Raw genomic sequence first — 21,087 nt, 5'->3', positions numbered from 1 at the left:
ACTGAGTTTTTGACCTCAATGCATCAGTTTTAAATTCTCTCTAGGAAGTTACATTTAGGTTTTGCTGCTTAATGCCACTGGAACACAGAAAATAAATGTACACCAGCTTTCAATTTAGTTGTTATATTGCTCCAACAGTTTTTCTTTAAGCAAATAAAACAGTCGAGACACCATAACAATCAGCCTTGTACAGAAGTAAAATGAGGTGTTTTGTCTACTTTAATCAGCGTCATGAAACAAAATGGAAAGTGTAATTCACTCTTCTGGGATCTGTTTACCTCCCGAAAATAAACACACATACATTACGTTTTATTAAAGTCATACACTTTTTCTTTAGGTTGCTATTTAACTCTAACTTATTTATTTGGTTAAATGCTACAAATTCAACACTGGAGTGGAGTTTGATACGCGCTCGTTGACACTTTTAAATAATAAAAACGTCACGGAGAAATAAAAACATTTTCAACATTAACATGGTATTGCCTTTTTATTTTTTATTTAGAAAATGTGAGACTACACTAAAGTAAAAAACAAACAAAAAAAAAACAGGATTTTTGAACAAGCAGCTACACACAGTACAGTTCAGTGATGGACACATTCAGGAGGGAATCCAGATGTTGCCGTGGGTGTCGGGCTCCTGGCTGTATGGAATATTCCAGATCCATGGTTGATCTGAAAATGTATTATTGTTTATTTAAAAGAACTCTCAGACACAGCTGAAAATGTTGTGACACAATGATCAGATTTTTTAAAAATGTGTCTCCTCAACGGATTCATTTATTTAAAATTTTAACATTTTTTTCTTTATTTAAAAAGAAAACTTTTTAAAATGAAGGGATTGGTAAACCTTTCATGCAGTAGAGATGATTTGTATCAGTAATGATCTGTAAAAATATGCAGATTTAAAAAAAAGAAGCTAAAAAATTAAGCTTTTCCTTAAAGGCACTGATCATTTTTGCTTCATATTTCTACATAAAAGTAACAAATATTTCAACATAAGATGGTACTGCATGTGATTAGATTAGATTATACAGGAATAACCTAATAATAGATTTTTTTAATGGTTTTTGTTTGTTTGTTTTTTGCAGTGGAAAATATTACATTTATATTTGTGGGAAGAAAGTTGTCAAGCTCAGCTGGGTTGACATATGTGGAATAAAACACTAGTTTGATGACGCAAAACTGCGAGTAGACTTCAAACAAAATGGCCGCACCTTTAGCAGCATAAGGTGTAGGTGGGAGGTCGAAAGGCACGAGGAACCCAGACGAGGACGAGGAGACTGGGAATGCACTCTTATCAACGGGGAATGTCTTCAAGTTCTGCCAAAAAAACAAAAACAACAGTGACATTTGGTTTCAACTGTTTTTGTCAATGCAGGCATACATGCTGAAGTACTGGAGTTTTTAGGACCCACACGTTCCTGTGGTGTTTCTCTCATGATGGAGGACATGTGTAAGGAGCGTTTTTTTCTTTATTCAAATCGTTGTGAATCAGGAGCAGACAATAAAATGCGGTTTGAAAAAGATTGTATTTGTGAGAATATGCTGGGCGGGCCACAAGTTCCCGGCTCCGCTCCATTCTGATGCATCCACTTGTAGATAAATAGATCCACGTACGTCTTTTTTTTCTTCGTCTAGCGATAGCTTTTATAACCCTCGCCATTTTGTCGCACCGCTAATGCTAGGTTGGGGTTGTGAGGGGACTGTAAGCTAGCAGAAGAGCTTGTAAACAGAGAGCTCTCAGGAGGGGAATAAGGACAGAATTGTTCTTCACCAACTGTCCCACCCATAACTTAAAGGTACATTTCTAATGAACTACTTCCGCTTTGCAGAAACTATGTCCTCGAAAATAACACTTTTTTTTTTTTTTGCAGTTAGGCTTAAAAAAAAGCACAATCAGAATTCAAAGACCACTGGGAAGGCTTCTACAATAGACCAAAAGATGGCTGAAGTGGATCTTTAAGTATCGTGGGCTGAACTTACAAAGGCTGATGGCACATAGAGGACTCCCAGCTCATACGAACGCACCATCACCTGGGAGTTGTTCTTCTCCAAGGCACCCCACGCTGCTTTGGAAAGGTTTGCACTGGCACCATACAGAGACCAGTTACATCATCAATCAATCAACCAACCAACAAATGAAACTATATTTACAAAAAAAGTGCTTCTCATACTTGCGCAACTTGAAGCGTTTTACAATTAAAAATAGAATCGGGCAATACATAAATAAATCAATAAAAAAGAGAGAAAACCCTGTCCACCCTTTACCCACCCCACTCCCTCCAATTACCCCAAACAAGCATTGATCCCACAATCAATTAATACTAATAAAAGTGCATTCTAAAGGAAACTTAAGGCCTCCTTCATGACATGTTACATCTCAGATTCTTCCAGAGCCTCTTAAAGAGCACGTAGTGAAAGCATCAAAAAAGCACTGAGAAGGCACCTCGTGACGAGGAACCAGGCGAGCTCTGTGAAATCTGGAGAAACCCTCATGTATGTCTTGATGTGAGGCATGGCGTGACTTCTCCCTGTTGCATTCGCCTTCCAGCGACTAAACACACAAACGTTCACAGGCAGTAAGAAAACATGTCTATTTAAAAAAGAAAAAAGGTTTAGCAAAACGTAAAAGGGGTTGGGTTATATAACTTTGCTTCTTCCGACTCGCTTTCGAAAAATGTATCAAACTTTGTTTGACAATCCTTATATATTTCAGTGTCATATGTGCAAATATGTCTATAATTAGAAGCAAATCTAATGTAGAGAAAGTATCATTTATTTTCTAATCAATTTATGAATTAAAATCTTAAATAAATTTAATATATCTATGTATTTTTTATTTTCTTTTATTTTTTTCTCTTGTTTTTTGAAAGGATTTGAAATAAACCACTTACTCAATAGCTGTAGTAATGCAGTTTGGTTGAAGGCCGTTTTTAAATCTGTGGATTGCAGCCTGCAAAGTCTTGATTTGATTTTTAAATTTGAAATGGTTTATTTCAAGCAATCAAACAAGAATAGTACGCAACAACATTACAATCATCAGTTATACATTCATACAATGACGTATCAAATTTGGGATAATTAGACATAAAATTAAATACTGCTTGAAATGCAGGTAACCATTTTATTACATGATTTGTCATTATCCAGTTCCTAACTATATCAGACAGAATTAAGAATCCTTAGGTATTAATAATGGACATGAAAAAGATTAATTACTTAAAATATGAAGTAAAAAATAACCATTTTAGAAATCAACATCAAAATCAGTCTGTGCATAGAAACGTTTCCCTGCTTCTCTGCATTTTCGTTCTTAGAGAAACTGTCTCTCAGACTTTACATCACATATCACTCTAATGTTGACTCTGAAACATAGAATATAAGAATTAACTAGCAGGTGATTTGCACATAAAATTGGCTAAACCGAGCCTCACTGAATGGAGAGTTATAAAAAGCACGAATCTAAAAAGAAAATTGATGAAAGCTTTTTTACTTCATTGCAGTTCCTACAGGAACAAATAAGGCTTTGTTTGCAGAACGTTAAAACTCTCCTATTTTATTTAAAAATATCTGTTTTAAGGGGTTTCTCTAACTTAAAATGTCACATAATTGCTATTAACTTTTAAAATTATTTGCAAGATTTAAAAAAGTTGTCTCTTCATTGCTTAAGTGTTGAAATGTTAATACATTAACACGTATTAAAGGAAGTGGTTGAATTTGATCGGTGCATGGGAACTTACTGGAAGTAGCCGTGAAGCCAGAGCTGTTTCTGAGCCGTCTGGATGCTGTAAGGAAGAGAGCCTCCAGCTGGAGAGAAAAAAAAAAACAAACCAAACAGATAAACTTACATAACACGGTTTTAGAGCCAGTTAACAAAAAAAACAAAAATTCTTTTAAATTTGACCTGTTCAAATTTAGTCTGTCTGCTCTGCTGCTGTGCAGTGTTCACTCACTGCACGTATGCTAACTTCCACTTCAATCTCGTAAATTTACGAGAAAAAAGTCGTATATTTACGCCTTTAAATCTTGTAATATTACTTTTTTTTTCTTTCTGTCGTACTTACACAACAATGAACTGCTGTGGTTTTGAGGTTCAATGTTAAGTTAAAGGTTCAGTTGAAATGACGGAAGCTCTCACCTGGATATCCTTCCAGACTCATTCTCACATCTTCCACAGCTGGATAGAGCTGTGAAGGAGAGGCCCATCAGTACTTCTCTTAGGTCAGGCGTCAAAGCTTTCTGACAGACCATAAAAACTATGGATACGCTCCTGACATCATGACACACAACTTGAAGGCTCTAAGCAGTCATGGAGTCAGTTAACATGTCTTTTTTTTAATAAGAACTGTTTAGATATAGCATTTATTCACAAACAAGAATCCATCTTAGTCTTTATTACCCTTCTGACACATAAAAATGTTCACTTTTGCTTTGTCCTTAAACAGAACATGTGGGGTAGACCGCAGAACATACCAACAGCACAGGAGGGTCAGGGCGTGAGGAGGATTTCCCTAAAGTTGTCATTGTGCGCTGGAACTCCCCCGCTAACCACTTGGTTTTATCCAGTCCCATCGAGCCGATGCTGGAAAACTGACCGATCACGGGCCACTTTTCCTCGCCGGGAATCGGATTTGTGTGCTCGTACAACAGCTAACAAAGAAAGGTAAAAAAAAAAAACATAAAAAAGGAAATTGAAACTCAGAAAAGCAAAGGATTCTGCTGCTACGTTAAAAATGATGGCACAGGTCTGATCATTTTGATTAAATTAGAATAAATAAACGTTTTTCAGACACATCAGCGAACTTTGCTATACACTGGAAAAAATGTCCTTCAAGTTAAAAGTATAGAATACAAGATGTTTTTCCTTTGTTAATAAAAAGTGAAAAAAAAAGAAAATATCTGCCAATAGAACTAGAATTTGTCTAGGTGAGATTCCTTAAAATAAGTTGTGATGTCTTACCATATTTAGGTGGTATTTTCTTAATATGTCTTAAATAAATAAATAATAAATAAATAAAGGCATGTTGCTCAGGAACGAGTTTCAAAATCCTTTTCCTTAAAAATATCATATTCTAAGCACTACAACTGTCCAGCTATCCTTACTTCTACACCATAATCATCTTAAAGTCAGACCAGTATTACACCTCTCAAGATCCATTTGTTTCAATTATATGTCGAATGTTGAGTCAAATAAAACTTTCCAGTTTCCCAAAGTTTCCTTAGGTCTGTTTTATTGAAGATCTGTCAAAACTCACAAATAAAGTAAACAATCAAAAGATAAAGGAATAAAGTGGAGGACCTTCCTCAGCCTTAGATGTCCCCAGCGCTCCATGTCTGGACCCACAAACCTCCCTGGAGTGGAGCCGACCAAATACACCCTGACAAAAGAGTCCGATGAGATCCGGCTATGATCCTGCTGTATTTGGTATGACTGTGTGTGTGTGTGTGTGTGTGTGTGTGGGTGTGTGTGTGTGTGTGCGTGTGTGTGTCCACCTCGTCTCTGACAGGTCGTGCTCTTTGATGCGCTGGATCCACTCCTCCAGTTCTGGGGCCCGGTATGAAGTCAGGTAGTCCAGGAGGTCCCTTTTGAAAAAGGTGGGCGACTCGCCTGCACTCCAACCGCTGCCCGCTGGTAGCCTTGGAAACAGAGGACTCATCCACATCCTAGCACGGAGGACGTGTTTTAGAAGCAGTTTCCAACATAATCATGTTTAATCAAGCTTGCATTCAGTCCCTCTTCAGCCATTATTCAGTCCACAGGAGATGAAATATTGCAGCATCACCGGAGGCAGAAAACGTAGAGAACAATAAAGCAACAGCTGCTTCAGCTTCAATCACTAATTGAACTTCTCTGCATAGAAAATATCGTAATGGTAATCTTCATCAGATGGTGTGGAACTTAAGAGCCACAAGTAACTAAATATAGAATAGAGACCCACCCCTGTGTCTTTTGATACCAGTCGGCTCTGATAAGGTTTGATGTGAGGATGATGACTCTGAAGCCTTCTTCGTACCACAACAACATCATCTTCCTGCACAGACAAGCAACATTGAGATACATCTAATTCTAACTCATTATGAACTAAAACAATTCTGACAATCACCCACAGCTGTTAAAGATCTAAAATGGAATATGATTAATTTTTTTCTATAATAGTTAAAGTACGCTGTAATGGAAAAATGCAAGAAAAAACCGATGACCATCAACAGAATATGTTTTTTCTTTAGAACAAAAAAAAAACCTCTTATTTTCTGTTTTTGAAACAAGAAAATTAATGAAGTAATCAGGAAAAGTTAAAATTATAGCACTTCTGTATATTGTTTTATTAAGTTATATGATAATATTTTGTCATTTGAATAAATCCTTCAGCCCTGGTTTAAAAAAACACTCAAGAAGTCATGCAGATAGAAAATGTTGCATGTTAAAGCCTATTTTATTTGGATTATTAAAGCACATTTTAAAGAAAACTCCATAAGAAACACACTAACACAGTATGTAAGTCAATAAAACAGAGGTTTACTTACGTGTGGTGAGTTCCAAAAGCGATGTCCAGTTTGGCCTGTCGACAAAGAATTTAATGGAACAAACATTATCTGCTGCAGTCATTTAGGAAATACAGATTCCATTTGATTAGCTCTTAAAACCACATTTTAATCAGTCAACGTAGGTATAACCGGATCAAAACATGCAAACTTATAAAAAGAATATAAATATTTATATAATTTTAAGGGTTTTTATAGCTGCAGCTGAAAACATTATACATTTAAATTTTAAGAGCGTCAAATGTGAATTCCACTTCCTGTTTAGAAACAGCAACTCAAATCATAATAATTGAATCTTAAACAGAAGAGGAATAAAATCAGCGGTTCTGCTGTAGGAACAGTTTTCCTCAAACTATTACTGAATTGAACAAGTACTGAAACTGGTCTGTTGGGGAATGAAACTAACCATTTGGGCTGTGTCCAAACTGGAGGTCTGCATTCGTCCTGCATTTGTCGGCGTCGTCACGGCGGCGCGACAAGTGCTATCCAAATTCAACGACTCCTTCAAATGCGGCCAACAAATACGGCCTTCTTTTTTAACGATTTCTAGGATCGGTCTGGTGTATCCTTTTATGCTGTGCATATCCCAAGAGGTATTGCGGCTGAACCTGGAGATTTTCTGACAACAATGGCGGACTTTGAAGAGGGAGCCGGAGTTGGAAACCTTTTCATAATTACACCTCCAAGATTAAAAGTTGAATCAAATAAGCCAGGAAAAATTTTGACCTCCACGCCTGGTTCACTACTCCTCCCTGTTTGTGACTAACGGTTGCTAGGCGACAGGACACTTGCTGATGTAACGGCTGGAATTATCCAGAGGCTAGACTCGTCCAAATTTACAGCCGTTAACATCCGGCCCACCCGCTCGACGAAGGACCCGGCCAACATCGCCCGGGAAGGCCGCGGCCATTGGAGGATGCAGCCCTCGAAGTTGGAGACAGCCCTTGGGTTAAAGAACAGCTTTGTGCGTCAATGCTTCCCGTACCTGACAGAAGCGAACATGAGGAAAGGCTTGAGCCTGCTGGAGAAGCCGTGCTTTCGCCTCCCTCTTATCTCCATGTACGATCAGAACCGGACGATCTCTGAAAACACAAACTGAGCTTTAAACCAAACAACAGTTACCCGTGTGTTTTATTGGATTACTTACACTCAAGTAAAACCTGCTTTTGTTTGACATGAAGCTGAAGTGCTGTGAAACAGCAGAGCAACTGGAGTCATGAAAATGTGGATGTGAGACTTACCGAAACTCCGGTGGGTATTGCTGAACCATCCATGGAATGTCAAAGCAGTAGTTAAACTATAAAAAAACAAAGAAAGGATCACTTGAAACAGAAGATACTTCAGTTTCTTAGTGTCTTTCCCTAAAGGCCAGTTGATCGAAAACAATTCAGTCAGTGGAAGTGAGCGGAAATTTGTGATATAAATCTAGTGACATACCTGAACCGACTCTTTCAGGGTTCCAAATAAGGGGGAGAGAATGTCTGCACACAAAAAAATTCCCGTAAAATTCCCATAAATAGCTCGTCAGTAATGGAATGTGTATTACTAATGATGAGGAGTTAATCCTAGACAAATGCAAACTCACCCCTGATGTGCAGCGCCCCCGTGTTGTACTTTTTGTCCAAGCCTGTGACTTTGTTGAGGTAGAACCTGTAAGTGTCATTAAGACAGGGAATGTTGGATTCAAAGAAGTCCTCCGGCTCGTCGATATAGTAGAGTCGTCCATGGGGGCTCGGTGGACGCTCTTCTTTCACTTTTGGTTTCTTTGTTTTGGGGCTGGGAGGTGCTTTCTTTGGCAAATGACTCTGACTGTTGTCCTTCACATCTTTGTCATCGTCATCACTGTCCGACAGGGCCCAGCCTGTGCCCTCTGAGGCATCGCTCTTCCTCTTTCCCGCCAGCGAGGGGCTTCGCTCACACTTCACCGGATTTAACTGGTTCTTTGCAGCCGACCGTCTTGCTTCAGAACCCAGTGTGAGTGGAGCTGCTGCAGAAAGTGGTTCTACTTTTACCTCCACAGGAGCTGACACCTGGACTGGAGAGGGGGACCTGACACCGGATTCCGCTGGCAGACGGGACTGGGTTGTTGTAGTTCCAGAGAGAGGAAGATCTTCCTCCTCATCATCATCATCACTACTGGAGATGGTCCACTTGCCATGTTGACTGTCCTGAGACATCTCTAAGAAAAGAGAGCAGAAAGAGGAAGAAGGGAAGCTATTGGCAAATGATTTAGTTTTTTTAGGCTTCATATTACAACAAAAAGTACAGAAAATATGCATCCGTTTTACTTAAGACCACATAGATAGATATTGATTAATAATCAATATCTATCAATATCTAATATTGATTAATTGCAATAAACAGACTGGATGTGTTTACACACATTTTGTTTATCTGAATACTGGTCACTTCAGTGTTTATCAGATTTCTTCCAAAGTGTATTTAGAAACATAGGACTATAACATCTCATAGTTAAAACAAACTTATGCTTTCAAACACAGTTACAGATCTTTTAATCCACATTCTCACGCGCATGAGAACAAAAGAAAACCCAATACATCATGCAGGAAGAAATCGGATTTATTAAGGACAAATCTTATGTGAGTGGTGAATCACGATTTTATATTATTCTGCTAACATTGTCACTTTTTTAGTTAGATAACTCCAGAAACTAGATGATGATCAGATTTTTGATGCATGCAAACGGGCTAAAACGTTAACCGACTGTCTGATAAATGTACAAACATCCCAAACCTGCACAAGAGATCAACTGAATATCATGAAAACAAAGCGAAGATAATAAAAATAACGCTACAAAATTAAGCGCAATCATTGTTAGCGTTAAATAGATTAATAAAAAAAAACGAATAATGTTGTATGTTGAACTAAAGAAGCGTTTTGAAATGCGTGTCGTGTTTGCTTTACCCAATTCAGTTAAAGAGCAGCGGGACTATTTAATGCAGCGAATAGATATCACAACTTTTCTGCAGCACATCCACTACAAACAACAGCGTGACTGAGTTGCACCCACAAACCCCTTCGTCTAGAAACACTCGCGAATTACGAAGTTCCGCCCCCCGTAGTTTCTGATCGTAAAAATAAATAAATTATGAAAAATAAAATAAACACTAATAAGTAGTTAAATAAATGAGTGCCCTACAAGAAATATTTACTTTTTATTCAGATATCCACATGAAAAATTCCCCAAGAGTGAACTTTTGAATTTGAAAGCAACACTGAGAGACTGTCTGATTAAAGAATTTTATGATTATCAGTAATATGTTTATTTTAGTTTTTTTTTTTTACTCTCAGGGACGTAATTTGATCTTTGAATTGTCATTTTTAAACTATTTCCTTTAAAACAGGACGTGATTTATGAGTAAAATTACTGTACTAATAGTCTATTTGGGCATTTAAATAAATGCAATTGATACGATTGAAAAAGTGAGGCACTGTTTGTTTTCATTGAGTCAATAATGCAGAGAGCGCCTGTAGCCGAAGGGGCTGGGCTTGAGACTTGCCTCCAACGCATGCTCAGAATCTTCCCATTTAAGACCGTGACATGCCTCTGCTGTCTAGTCTTCAGGGCTCTGATGGACCCTGTTCACTGATCAGAACTGCTCCAAACTGGGAAGATGTCACAGGACTCTCCGGAAGGTAGGGGGACATTTCAATATGGTTATTTAGTTTCATATCATTGTAATCTGCAGTTCTGTTTTTTTTTTTAAATATGGTAATATATTGTAAAGGAAACAAACCTAACAAAAGCAAAAGTTTACATGCAAAATGAATGGGAGGAACAGAGAAGCTGAGGTAAATTTACAACCATTTATCTGTCAAAAGCCCAGCTCTCCATGTTTAAGTGACTGGCTGTGAAAAGGTTTGTACATCCATCTGAAACCAGTCAATGCATTACTCCTCTACTAAAGCTGGTCAGGTGTAAACACAACCTCAGCTCCATGCAGCTGCTGTTCTCCATCATCAGTGATACAGCTGTTCTTCTCTTGATGGAGGCTGAGTGCTGCTGCAGCTGAACCCCGATGCTCTGAAATGGCTCTGGAAGTACACACTTGCTTCAATATGAGCTCACTCTTATTGATTCTTGTGAATTATAGCACGCACTGTTGCTTTTATGCTCTGAATTTATTTATTTCATTATTTACTTCTGCCCTTATGTCTGACCTTTGGGAAGATAGAATGCAATAAAACTAACATTTGATTTATCAAATGATTCTCTGTGTCAGCTTTAGGACTCAGCTTTAGGAGCTGCATTCCCTCTTTATTTTAATTTTAATACTTTAAAGTTTTTTTTATAAAATGCAAATGTGGGGTCCAGAAACTACATCAATTGTTGTAGTCCAGGGCCTTTTTGAGATTTATTTTTGTATTTTAATTTTAGCTATTAACTTTCTATAAAATGTTTTTTTTTGACAATGTTTTTTTTTTTTTTTTTTTTTACAGATCATCTTCCTTATATTGCACAATGATGCTAGAATAAACCTGAAATTGTCCAAAAGCCGAGTTGTAAATTTTGTTATCCTTTTTCTTGCAAATATCACAGAAACTGAGATCAAACCATTTTTATGTTACTGTATATATCAAAGATCAAATATGTAGCAACAAAACAAAAGTGTATAAATCCATAAACAAATAAAGATGAGGTCAAAACAATTGAAAGAATGGCGAAGCTCTGGTGTAATGAATCCAATGTTCCAAGGATCTATTCTAAGAGGAATGTCAATTATGTGTAACAACTTTTATGTTGGTTTTAAACCAGAAACTTTAAAACCTTTACCTCAAATGTTGAAAACCAAACTAATGTTGAGGTTAGTGTCATTCCGATGTCATTGTAAACAGCCAATGTGATTGGCAAATAGGCTGGTGAGTTCTGAGAATACTATAAGTAAATACCTGCATTTAATACATGTATGTGGTTTGCACACTGGGTTTAAAAGCTCAAAACAGCAAGTACAACAATAAAAGTGCTTGATAATTGAAACATTTCCTCCTTAATCTCATCGTCGGGAGCAGATTGGAGACACTAAGAGATAATGGTCCCCTGTAAGGTTGTTTTTTCATTTATTTAACCCTATTTAGTGTCAAACTTGAATGTTGATGTCATTTGTCAGGTTATCTCAAATGTCCCTTTCTTCCTCACCGCTCCCACAAACCACGTTAACCTGTGATGGGTGCTCTTTTTTCTAGTTAACCTGCAGATCCTTTTGGCTGTGGGCCTGGCTGTGTTTTTTTACTGCCTCGTTCTTGGCTGCATCTTCTGGTGCTGCAGACAAAAGACAGTTTCTCTTGAAGACAAGGAGGCAGCTTTCCTCCCACCTCATCTGGCTTCAGGGGTGGCTGCGTCGTCGTCGTCTCATTCTCCTTGTACCCAGCATGTCAAGCAGCAGTATGAGGAGCTGGATGGAGATGTGCTGGAATTCGTGGCCTCCTCTCCTTCTGGAGATGACCTCTCCTGTGCCACTGATCCTAAAAGGTCAGCTGGGCGGGTGGAGGCTCCTCTGTCTTTTTTTCCCTTGAGGCGCCTAAGCAGTCCAGCTGTTCCCTGCTCCCCTCGTAAAACTCTACGACATGGCAGAGCCTCTTTGCCTTCTCTTACTAAAATAAGTTTGGTGTCTAAATCCCGCTACGTGATGGGGCGGCTCAGCACCGGGAATAGTGAAATTTTTGCCCACTTTAAAGGCAGTCGTCTGACTGGCCAGCAGGGGGAGCCCTGCTCTACACAATATGGCTCTGGATCTCTATCCATCTCTGCTCCTCTGCTGCACTTCTCCCTGCTCTTCTCCTCTGCCAGTGGTACCCTGGTGATCAACATCCTGGGACTTTCTGGCCACAGACGCAGTGGGGTGATTGTTCGGGTCAGCCTCCCGCCCATTTGCCCCTCAGCACAACAGATTACTCTGCGGCGGCGCAGCCTCAGCCCGGATCTTCAAGGCCAGAGCCGTGTGCTGCAGGTGGGCTCAGTGGAAGAGCTGCGTGCCTGCACACTGAGGCTAGCCGTGTACAGCAGGGACTTCTCAGGCTTGAGAGAAGCTGCACTTGGGTGGTTGGAGCTCCCCTGCGAGCCAGTGGACTGGGAGTCTGAAATCACAAACACCTACAGCAAGCAGCTCACCGCCACTAAAGGCAAGCTCAAAAAGGTACAAAGCAAACACAGGTTTTTATGAAACTGGGGCAAAAATGTTAGTTTATCTTTCAAAGGAAAATGTAGTAAAAGAAAACCGTTAATTAAAAAATCATAAAAGATAAAAAAAAGGAACATCTAGAGACATCAATGAGGGGCCTCTGTGATCCAAATATGTGGTCACGTCTAGTTAAATGATAAAACAGTGATAAATAGCACATTTTTTGTAATGAAACCACATCTAAAGCTGCTTCCTTATGATTTTGACAGAATTTTTTACACTTTAGTGCATAAGTGAAACATCTAATCTGGTCAAATGAAACCAGCAAGCTGTTTTATGACCAAATTCTAACAGAAAAAATAAAATAACAAAAAATGTATGACTACAAATAGACTTGGAAGGGGAAGCTAATAGTCCACTATTAGATTTTTCCTTCGCTTTTAACTGAAATTGATTTTTTCTGCAATATCACTGAGCTAAAAAGATACAGTTGAGTTTTGTCCATTGTTTTAAAAAAAACAGCTTCACGTAATGTTTAAATGTGAGAAAACAACCCATTACCTGAAATAGAATAGAATAGAATAGAATAGAAATACTTTATTGTCATTATACATGCTAGATTTGGAGTAGTTCTCTTTAAAGTGGGCAGACAATACAGAAAAATAAATAGAATAAAAAGCTAAAACATGTACAACAATCAAACAAACATGCAAGGATCAAACGAAAGGTGTGCAGGAATCAGGTCCAATCAATAAAGTCATCCATTTAGAAAATGTGTAATTTGTTTTATCCAGATCTTAGATGTATATCACTGTGAATAAGGCTTAAAAGCTCAATACCTAAATTCAAATGAAAGACAGAGGCCATGAAAGATTAAATCTTCACCACTGGAACTGTCAAACTTAGTTTTTTCTTGTTTAAGAACTCACTAAGGAACAATGTCCCCAAAACCTTCTAATAAATCAGTCTCACATAGAAACAAATGTGTTTTGTTTTGCAAGGGAAAAACAACAGTAAAGAGTTCAGTTCGACCTAAAACGAGACATTCTTTGGAAGAAGCAGAGAACACCAACAGCCTTTTATCTGCTGATCGCAGTTCTGGGACAACGATCAGGAGGAGAGATGCTGAAAGGAAAAAGGCATGGTTGGATCTGTCTGCTGTGTTCAGGATGAACTGGCAGATAGAAAAGCAATGGCTGAAAAAAACCAACTTGGCAATGTTAGTGATGTTGCAGCTGCCTTTAACACAGACACAGTTCAAAGCTGTAGCTTTTTATAGATCCATAACTGCAGCAGTTAGATAGATAAAACGCTCACTTCCACTGACTAAACTGTTTGTAAAGCAAATGGTTGGAATTGTGTGTCAAAGCAAACTTTATTTTTAATCATGCAAAACACCAAATGTGCTCTATGCTCCCTAATATCCTTGTCAATGCAAATGCAAGTTGGAATTACCTGTTTGTGTTAAAAAAGATAACTTCTGTTTTAACCTTCTTGTGTTTTTTTCCCTTCAGATGAGGCATTTTCTGTTTTTTTTGTTTTCTGTGCAGAACCTTTCAAACTAATGAATAGGCAAAGTAAGCATGTTTGTTAAGTAAAAATGTAATGCAATGATCAGATCAGCTCTCCCTTCAGCCGTGCATCACAGTTAGTCGTGTTGACTTTATTGTTAATGAATGCAGGATGAATGCCAGTGTGGCAAATCGACAGAGCGCCCACGCCGCGCTTTCAGCAGAGGCGCCGCCAGAAATGATTTCTAACAGGCTTTGGTGGACAGCTTCATTGAACTTAAGACACTGGATGTGTCGTATTTGTGAGGGAAGCCGGTTTCCCGTCTCACCCTCTTGGCCATGCATGGTTAATGCTTTCCAATCCACACATAGTCATCCCCCGTGCTCCCAATAAGAGCAGCCTCCATCTGAAAATATGAGTGGGCGAGGATCAGAAGGTTTCCGAGGAATTAAATCGCCCTAAAGCAGTCAGAGTAAATTAAAATGTGTGTGTACAGTCCTTTTTTCAGTTTTTACTGAAGGTATTTTGTCGTTCAGTAGTAAAACAAAAAGTTCTGTCATTAAACTGACGGTACAGTTTGGAAATGGATAATAAAAAGACCTCCTGTGAAAGAATCTAAGCAAATGAAAAGGATCTTTTTTTTAACTTTATGTAAACTCTTTTTTTTTTTTATAAAAAGGCTATATGAATTCAGATTAACATCCCATGCACTTAGTTAAGAATGTTTGCAGATGCAACAAAAAGATCTTAATTTATTGTTGCTACAATAAACACAGCCTACGCTGTAAAAAACTGGATCTTAAGAATGCAAAAAGACCCATGTTTCAAGAAAAATTGGCTTATTTTCTGTCTTGTAGTAAAAATAATCTTATCAAGAAGCTTCTTCAATAGCAACATAATCTTAGATTAAGAAAACATCTCTTAGTTACTAGAATTCTAAAAATTAAACATTTTAGGAAACCATTTTTATTACCCCTTTGGCAGATTCTTTTGCTAATGTAAACACATTTTTTCAAATTGTATGGATTTCTACACTGATTTTAAGGTGTAGATAGAACATTTATAAAACAAGGCATAAATAAAATTAGTATTCATTAAATTTTATCAGAGGTTCCCTGATTTACAAAGACAGACAGTGGCAAAACTGATGCAAATTTTTAAAGTGCATGAAGAAAATCAAATCTGATGCTCAATTCTTGAAACTTTATAGTTTGGAAATGACATACATAGAACATTAGTGCTCACATATCTGCATGTAAAAAGCTGGTATAGAAACATTAAGCTTTAGGCTCAGTATTTTGAACATAATCCCATAGGATTAAATTTCCTGGATTGGATCCTGATCTTAAATTGAGTATTTCAAACCTAATTTGATCCTGAAGGATTTGGATTTCCTAATCCAATCCAGTCTTTAATCCATATTAAAGGCCTCTTTTGGGTATTCCAAAACATTGAACTGAACCATGGATCAATTTGTTCCTGATCCAAAGTTTTGAAGTACCCAACAGAGGCCTTTAATACAAATTAAAGGCTGGATTGGATTACCAAATCCTAATCTTAAAGATGGAATTTTTGGTGTTTTTTTTTTTAAATACCCAATTTCAGATCAGGATCCAATCCTGGAAATTTAATCCTATAGGATTATGCTCAAAATACTGGGCCTAAGTGATCAGTCATTAAGGTTCGCGTTTAAAAAAGTAATTTATTTTACGTCTGAGTTTCCCAAGATTAAAAATTAGAAGTCAGAAAGAATTTCAGGCCATCATTGATTCTGCTGCAGTTTAAAAAAAGGAAGAGAAACAAATGAGTGCACTAAATGTCAAATTAAAATATTTTGTGATATTTATGCCTTTTTTATAGCAGATTTTAAAAAGGTTATAGCCATGCAGAAGCACTAAAACAAGCCCACAAAAGCTATGAGGAGGCAGTCCAAGGGAATAAAACTTTCTGAAATTATTCCTAATATGAAGTTAAATTATTGCGCGAAATAGAGATTTACAGAGGCAAATGTTCTTACAAGAAATGATCAAACTCATGTCAAAACGTGTAGCCATCGTCATTGAGAAACATGCCGTCTGGGATGTTCCTTAAGGAAAAAAAACAGGATACAAAAACACATCGCTGGACAGAAACTCTGTAGCTAACATTCCTTCCTCGGTAGGAATTGATTCAGTCGGCTTCACGCAATTTAAGAATGCAGGACTTGGCGTGAACTCAGAGAAAAATCAGCATTAAACATACTCATTGGATGTTCCTTTTATCCAACCTGACGTAAGGCAGCTACACTATTTTTCTAGGATGGGTGGTCACTGAAATGATGACATCTTTGAGTAAAGCTAATTTATACTCCTGATTGACTTTAAGTCATTTTAAATGTAATACAGATGGACCCTCTTTAGCCTTCTCAATCTGGTTTAGATTGCCTCTTTCAATTGCAGACAGAAGGTACTGACGTGTTAATTCTGATCACAAATCAGCACCTTTTGTTGAATCCTTCTCTAACAGGAGAACTGCTTTTATTTTTTTCTAATGTTTTCATAGAGTGTGAGTTCTCAGGAGTGGCTGGGTCGCAGCAAGAGTTCGGTTGGTGCACCGGTGACTTTGGGAAAAGTGCTCATCCTGCTTCAGTACCAGGCGGCGGCCCAGCGCATCAAAGTGATGGTTCGAAAAGCTGAAAATCTGACCAAACTCACAAGAATCCCAGGAGCTCCAGGTGATGATCCGTCAGTGATCCACAATGATCCATGGGTTTGATCCAAAGCACTTTTCAGATTACCAATTATTTTTAAAGGGGGAAAATGTGGGATTGCATGTCTTGTTCAAGGTTTTTAGGGCTGTCCAGCACTGCCAGGTACATCACATAGTAGAGTAGATTACAGAAATTCTGTTGGTGGGTTCAAGGTTAAATCTGATTTAAGGGGTATATTCAGACTAGGAAAACCGTTTGGTCCAGACCCAGTCCACTTTAATTGGTCTGGATCGAGTCCTAAACCTCATGTTTGGTCTGTATTATTACTGCCGTCAAGGGAAGTTTCCTGATTTGAACCAAAACTTGTAACTGAAACCACATGACTAAAGATATCTTCACTCGTTTGTCAGGAATTACAAGGGCGGGCAAAACACCTAGAGGCAGAAATTATGGAAATATTCTGCGCTTTTAATTCATCAGAACTTTAAATTTCGCTCACAAGTTTTGAACGTCTAAATCAACGTCAGATTTAACAATTATTACTCACATTTCTGGTCTGGTGGACGTCGCTTCTGGGTGGTTATTGGCAAGAAGACGGCTGAGAAGAAACCCTAATAAATCTTTATGACAGATAAAGATTGTCAGGAAAACTGTGAGGAGCTATGAGTGTCATGTCAAAAGTTGTTTTAATGAGTCTGAATTCATCCAATTACATTGAAATGAGTTGCTGTGTCTCATTGTTGTGGTGTTCTGCCATTTCTTAAGAACATTTGTAAGGAACTACATGGTAGCTTTTAGGATGACATCACAGCAACGGCTGTCTGGCACTGGTCGTGTAACGAGACACAAATAAAGGTTGTAAAATATTTTTTTTTAGCGATTATAAATTACCCAGAGATTATTATGGCAAACTTTGAGGCAAAAATTAAAAATATCTGAACAATTTATTTAAACACATCTTGTAAAAAAACAAAAAAAAAAAACAAACAAACTCAAAAACCACTAAATATGTAAATATTAATATTAATATTACACTAAATACAACGGTTTCACTTTACTTTTAACCATAAATTTATTGGATTTCGATTAAATTACATGAATTCTAAGGTTACTGTCAGCTAGGCGGTGCCAGATTAATAAAAAATAACAAATAAAAATTTCCCAAAAACCTCCACTTTTTAGTGGGAACTCTGGTTGGTTTGTTGACAAACATTCAGAAAAAATATTTTTTATGCTGGAATAAAAGAAAACAAGTGATAAAATTTGAAAGTATTGTTAAGACACTATGAACGATGCTTTGTTGACCAAAAGGCCTAATGGGTTGCATCAGCAACCTTTTACTTGTAGACGATTATCATTTACAAATTAAGTTAGATCTTAACTTCGTCACAACAAATTGCTTCTGTGAATGACTGTAGACTCTTTTTAATTGACAGAAATTTCATTTCTGGCATTCTATCATAAATTGGAAGCATAATTGTTGAAAAATGATATGACATCTTTAGCAAATCTCATAGGAGAAGCTGCTCTGTGCATGGACACATTTCATCGTGAGCAGACTGACAGGAGCATTGATTGTTCTGGATTATAATCAGATTAGAGACCAATCAACCCTGTACTATTTCCCTTTCTTAGTCTATACTTAGTTTTCCTCCTTCTGATTTAAAACCTGTTTTTAAAATTAATTGTCATAAAAGATAAAAGGAACCAGGCAAAGATTTTCAGTACAATGAATACATTTAAAAAAATAAGATTTTATGATTAAACATTACAAGTTAAGAGGTTAAAGTTTTTAAAGGGCAAGGTAAAGAATTTTTTTTAATTTCTTTTTTAATTTATTTTTTGTGAATGTTGCAACAAAAATGCAAAGTTTGTATTTTACCTGCAAAGGTTTTGTTGCTCTTCCAGGCTTCCCGTTTCCAAAGAAACTTTGGTCTCATTAACATAAAAATTAACAAACAAGACTTGAGGATATGATTTTTGTTTTTGCAGATCACTGTGTTGTTATTAAACTCCATCAGGATGGGAATGTGATCAGTTCCAAGGAGACCAAAGGTGTCAGCGGTCCAAACCCCATCTGGAATGCCCCCTTCCTGTTTAACCTGCCCCCCGGTGACATCACTCAGCTGCCACTCACGCTCGAATTTGTAATCATGCAGGTGAGACGTTTCTCTCAGAGCCCATTCAGGCTGGTGAAGTGGGTATTGAGGTGAGCCTGGTCGGGCCATGTTTACAACACTTCTTGTGGACCCCCTCTTCCCCTGGGTCTCCTCCTCCTGGGCGGGGATGGCTGGCCCCTGCATTGCTCTCTCCTGGACCAACCGTTAGCCGGGTGGGTGGCAGCGTAGAGCGCGGGGCAGGTCTCCTTTGGGGGGTCCTGGCTCGTACCTGGGGTTGGGGGATGCCCAGAACTCCTGGGTGGTGATGAGGTGCTCGTCTGGGACTGTTGGCGCTCTTCTGGGGCAGCCCCTCCCGTCACAGCGGGGGGGCTGCTCACCTGGTTGGGATGAAGCTTGCACTCTCTGTCCCCCCATGCCCCCATGCTCTCTGGCTTTGGAGGCCCCCGTGGCGGTCTTGCTGGTCCTGGCCTGGGTGGCGGATGTGATCACCCAGGGGGCAGTTGTCTATCTGCTACCGTGCAGGTGTTGGGGGGGTTCTAGCTGCTGCTACTGCTGCGGCGGGGATCTTGGTGTGGGGATGGCTGGACACTCTCCGTCCTTCTTTTCACATTCCATCATCCATTTCAGAAGAACATAAACACTCACTTGAGCACAGGTGTTAGCTCACCTTTGCACTCGTATTTTGCATGATTGAAAGAAATATTTCACACTAGTTGGTTTTAAGGCATAAGCATGCATGTGTGAACACTATTTGTATTGTGTACATGTCGACATGTGGACATTTTTGGAGCCAACAGGTATGTTTATAACATTTGAGTGTGTGTGTGGACAGGCCGCTCCCTTATAGACTTGTATTACATCTGAACCTCACTGTAATGATTAAAACCATCCAGGAACTTGTTGCTTTATGCTGCTTCATGGTTTCACCCCCTTCCCTTCTGAATATTCTAAATATATATTTGAACTAAAAGAAAAGTGTGCATTTTGTTTGACAGTGCAAAAGAGGATGCGTAAATGTAAACTTGTTTAACAATTAAACTGGGGAAAAGAAAATAGGGATTGCAGGAAATGGAGAATCGCCACCATTTGGGGTGTAGTGAAATGCTGCCAATACATTCAATATTTTCTTTTTTTCTTTTGAACTTTTAACTTGTTCTGTTTATGTTCTCTCATCGGTCTGTCTGTGTTCACCTCTGAGGAATTCACAATCCTAATTTTTTACTTGGATCCGAGTTTGCTTGTTTTGTTGTGACCCTCAGTTTTACATGAGCTTTTGCAGCCGTTCAATGCTTCCTAGAATACCAGCTTTATGAATGTCGCGTTGCATCAAAGGGACGTCCATTTAACAGGAATGTAAACTGTGCTCTTGTGTCCCCAGGGCCGTCTCTACACTAGGGGCAGTGTTCTGGGTCGCGTCCTGATTGGCAGCAATGCTTCAGAGGTCGGACAGGGTCACTGGAGGGAGATGTGCAGTCTGCAGCAAACGGAAACCACTCACTGGCACACCATCCAGTCAGAAGCTGTCTAGGACTGTCAAACCAATATTCAGTTATCTCTGATCACTGCAGAGATGAGGGCTTGAGGCAGAATTTGCTGAAATTTCATTCCATTTGACACTAGTGTCAACTTTTGCATTGGCTTATGTGAAATTTCCACTGTTTTTCCTTAAAATGGCAGCTGTTTGTTTTGAAATTGATGTTTGGAACTTATGCAGATGTTGTGCTGCTTTTATTGTGACAGATTTGTAAAACTTTGGTGGAAGAGAAAAACTTCTAACTTGTCAGGTCCGTGTCTATTCTTGCATCTCAGAGGAAATGTGCCAAATATTCATCTGTGAGCTGCATCATATTAAAATCTGAGATTTTAAAAATATTTTGTCATCTTTTGTGCTGTTTGAGTGTACAAGTGTGAGATTGCCACTATAACTTTATACTGTTTCATGACAAACTACAGTACAAATGCACAATGGAAGGCAATTTACCAAGCACCATCATTGAGGACCTAAAGCTGTTCTTAATCTACTTCTATGGCTTCCTGGGCTTCATTTCCGTATAGAGCGTAACCTAAAGGTGATGTGATCTGA

General features: G+C 38.4%; 2 protein-coding genes across 3 annotated transcripts; one reads left to right on the top strand and one right to left on the bottom strand.

The window, feature by feature from the left end:
- Positions 1-34: 34 nt before the first annotated feature.
- Positions 35-9,583, bottom strand: tdp1 (tyrosyl-DNA phosphodiesterase 1). Of its 2 annotated transcripts, none has more exons than XM_023953657.1 (16): positions 9,298-9,390; positions 8,129-8,722; positions 7,981-8,024; positions 7,785-7,840; positions 7,529-7,625; positions 6,526-6,560; positions 5,940-6,032; positions 5,494-5,664; positions 5,300-5,378; positions 4,474-4,650; positions 4,139-4,187; positions 3,741-3,807; positions 2,447-2,554; positions 1,984-2,086; positions 1,215-1,320; positions 35-672 (listed from the first exon to the last, which is right to left on the bottom strand). In XM_023953657.1, the coding sequence occupies exons 1-16, from the start codon at positions 9,374-9,376 to the stop codon at positions 599-601; spliced, it is 1,932 nt and encodes a 643-aa protein (XP_023809425.1). In that variant the 5' UTR covers positions 9,377-9,390; the 3' UTR covers positions 35-598. The 2 variants fall into 2 exon arrangements, with proteins under 2 accessions (XP_023809425.1, XP_023809426.1); XM_023953658.1 differs by lacking the exon at positions 9,298-9,390 and adding an exon at positions 9,469-9,583 and having other exon boundaries at positions 38-672.
- Positions 9,584-9,776: 193 nt separating this feature from the next.
- On the top strand, positions 9,777-20,876 carry LOC111947167 (synaptotagmin-5-like). Its single transcript, XM_023953655.1, has 5 exons — positions 9,777-10,200; positions 11,749-12,698; positions 16,737-16,908; positions 18,877-19,043; positions 20,383-20,876. The coding sequence occupies exons 1-5, from the start codon at positions 10,179-10,181 to the stop codon at positions 20,530-20,532; spliced, it is 1,461 nt and encodes a 486-aa protein (XP_023809423.1). The 5' UTR covers positions 9,777-10,178; the 3' UTR covers positions 20,533-20,876.
- The last annotated feature ends 211 nt before the right edge of the window (positions 20,877-21,087 follow it).

Source organism: Oryzias latipes, chromosome 3 (genome assembly GCF_002234675.1).
Source record: "Oryzias latipes chromosome 3, ASM223467v1".
Lineage (NCBI taxonomy): Eukaryota > Metazoa > Chordata > Actinopteri > Beloniformes > Adrianichthyidae > Oryzias > Oryzias latipes.
This window is presented reverse-complemented; position numbering and strand designations above follow the sequence as displayed.

Coding starts and splice junctions, on each gene's coding strand:
- tdp1 (XM_023953657.1), bottom strand. CDS start 9,376: ATGATTGCGCTTAATTTTGTAGCGTTATTTTTATTATCTTCGCTTTGT. Junction 4,651..5,299: donor GACATCTAAGGCTGAGGAAG/GTCCTCCACTTT, acceptor TTTCTTTGTTAG/CTGTTGTACGAGCACACAAA. Junction 4,188..4,473: donor CTGACCCTCCTGTGCTGTTG/GTATGTTCTGCG, acceptor TCTCCTTCACAG/CTCTATCCAGCTGTGGAAGA.
- LOC111947167 (XM_023953655.1), top strand. CDS start 10,179: ATGTCACAGGACTCTCCGGAAG. Junction 16,909..18,876: donor AAGAATCCCAGGAGCTCCAG/GTGATGATCCGT, acceptor TTGTTTTTGCAG/ATCACTGTGTTGTTATTAAA. Junction 19,044..20,382: donor TCGAATTTGTAATCATGCAG/GTGAGACGTTTC, acceptor TTGTGTCCCCAG/GGCCGTCTCTACACTAGGGG.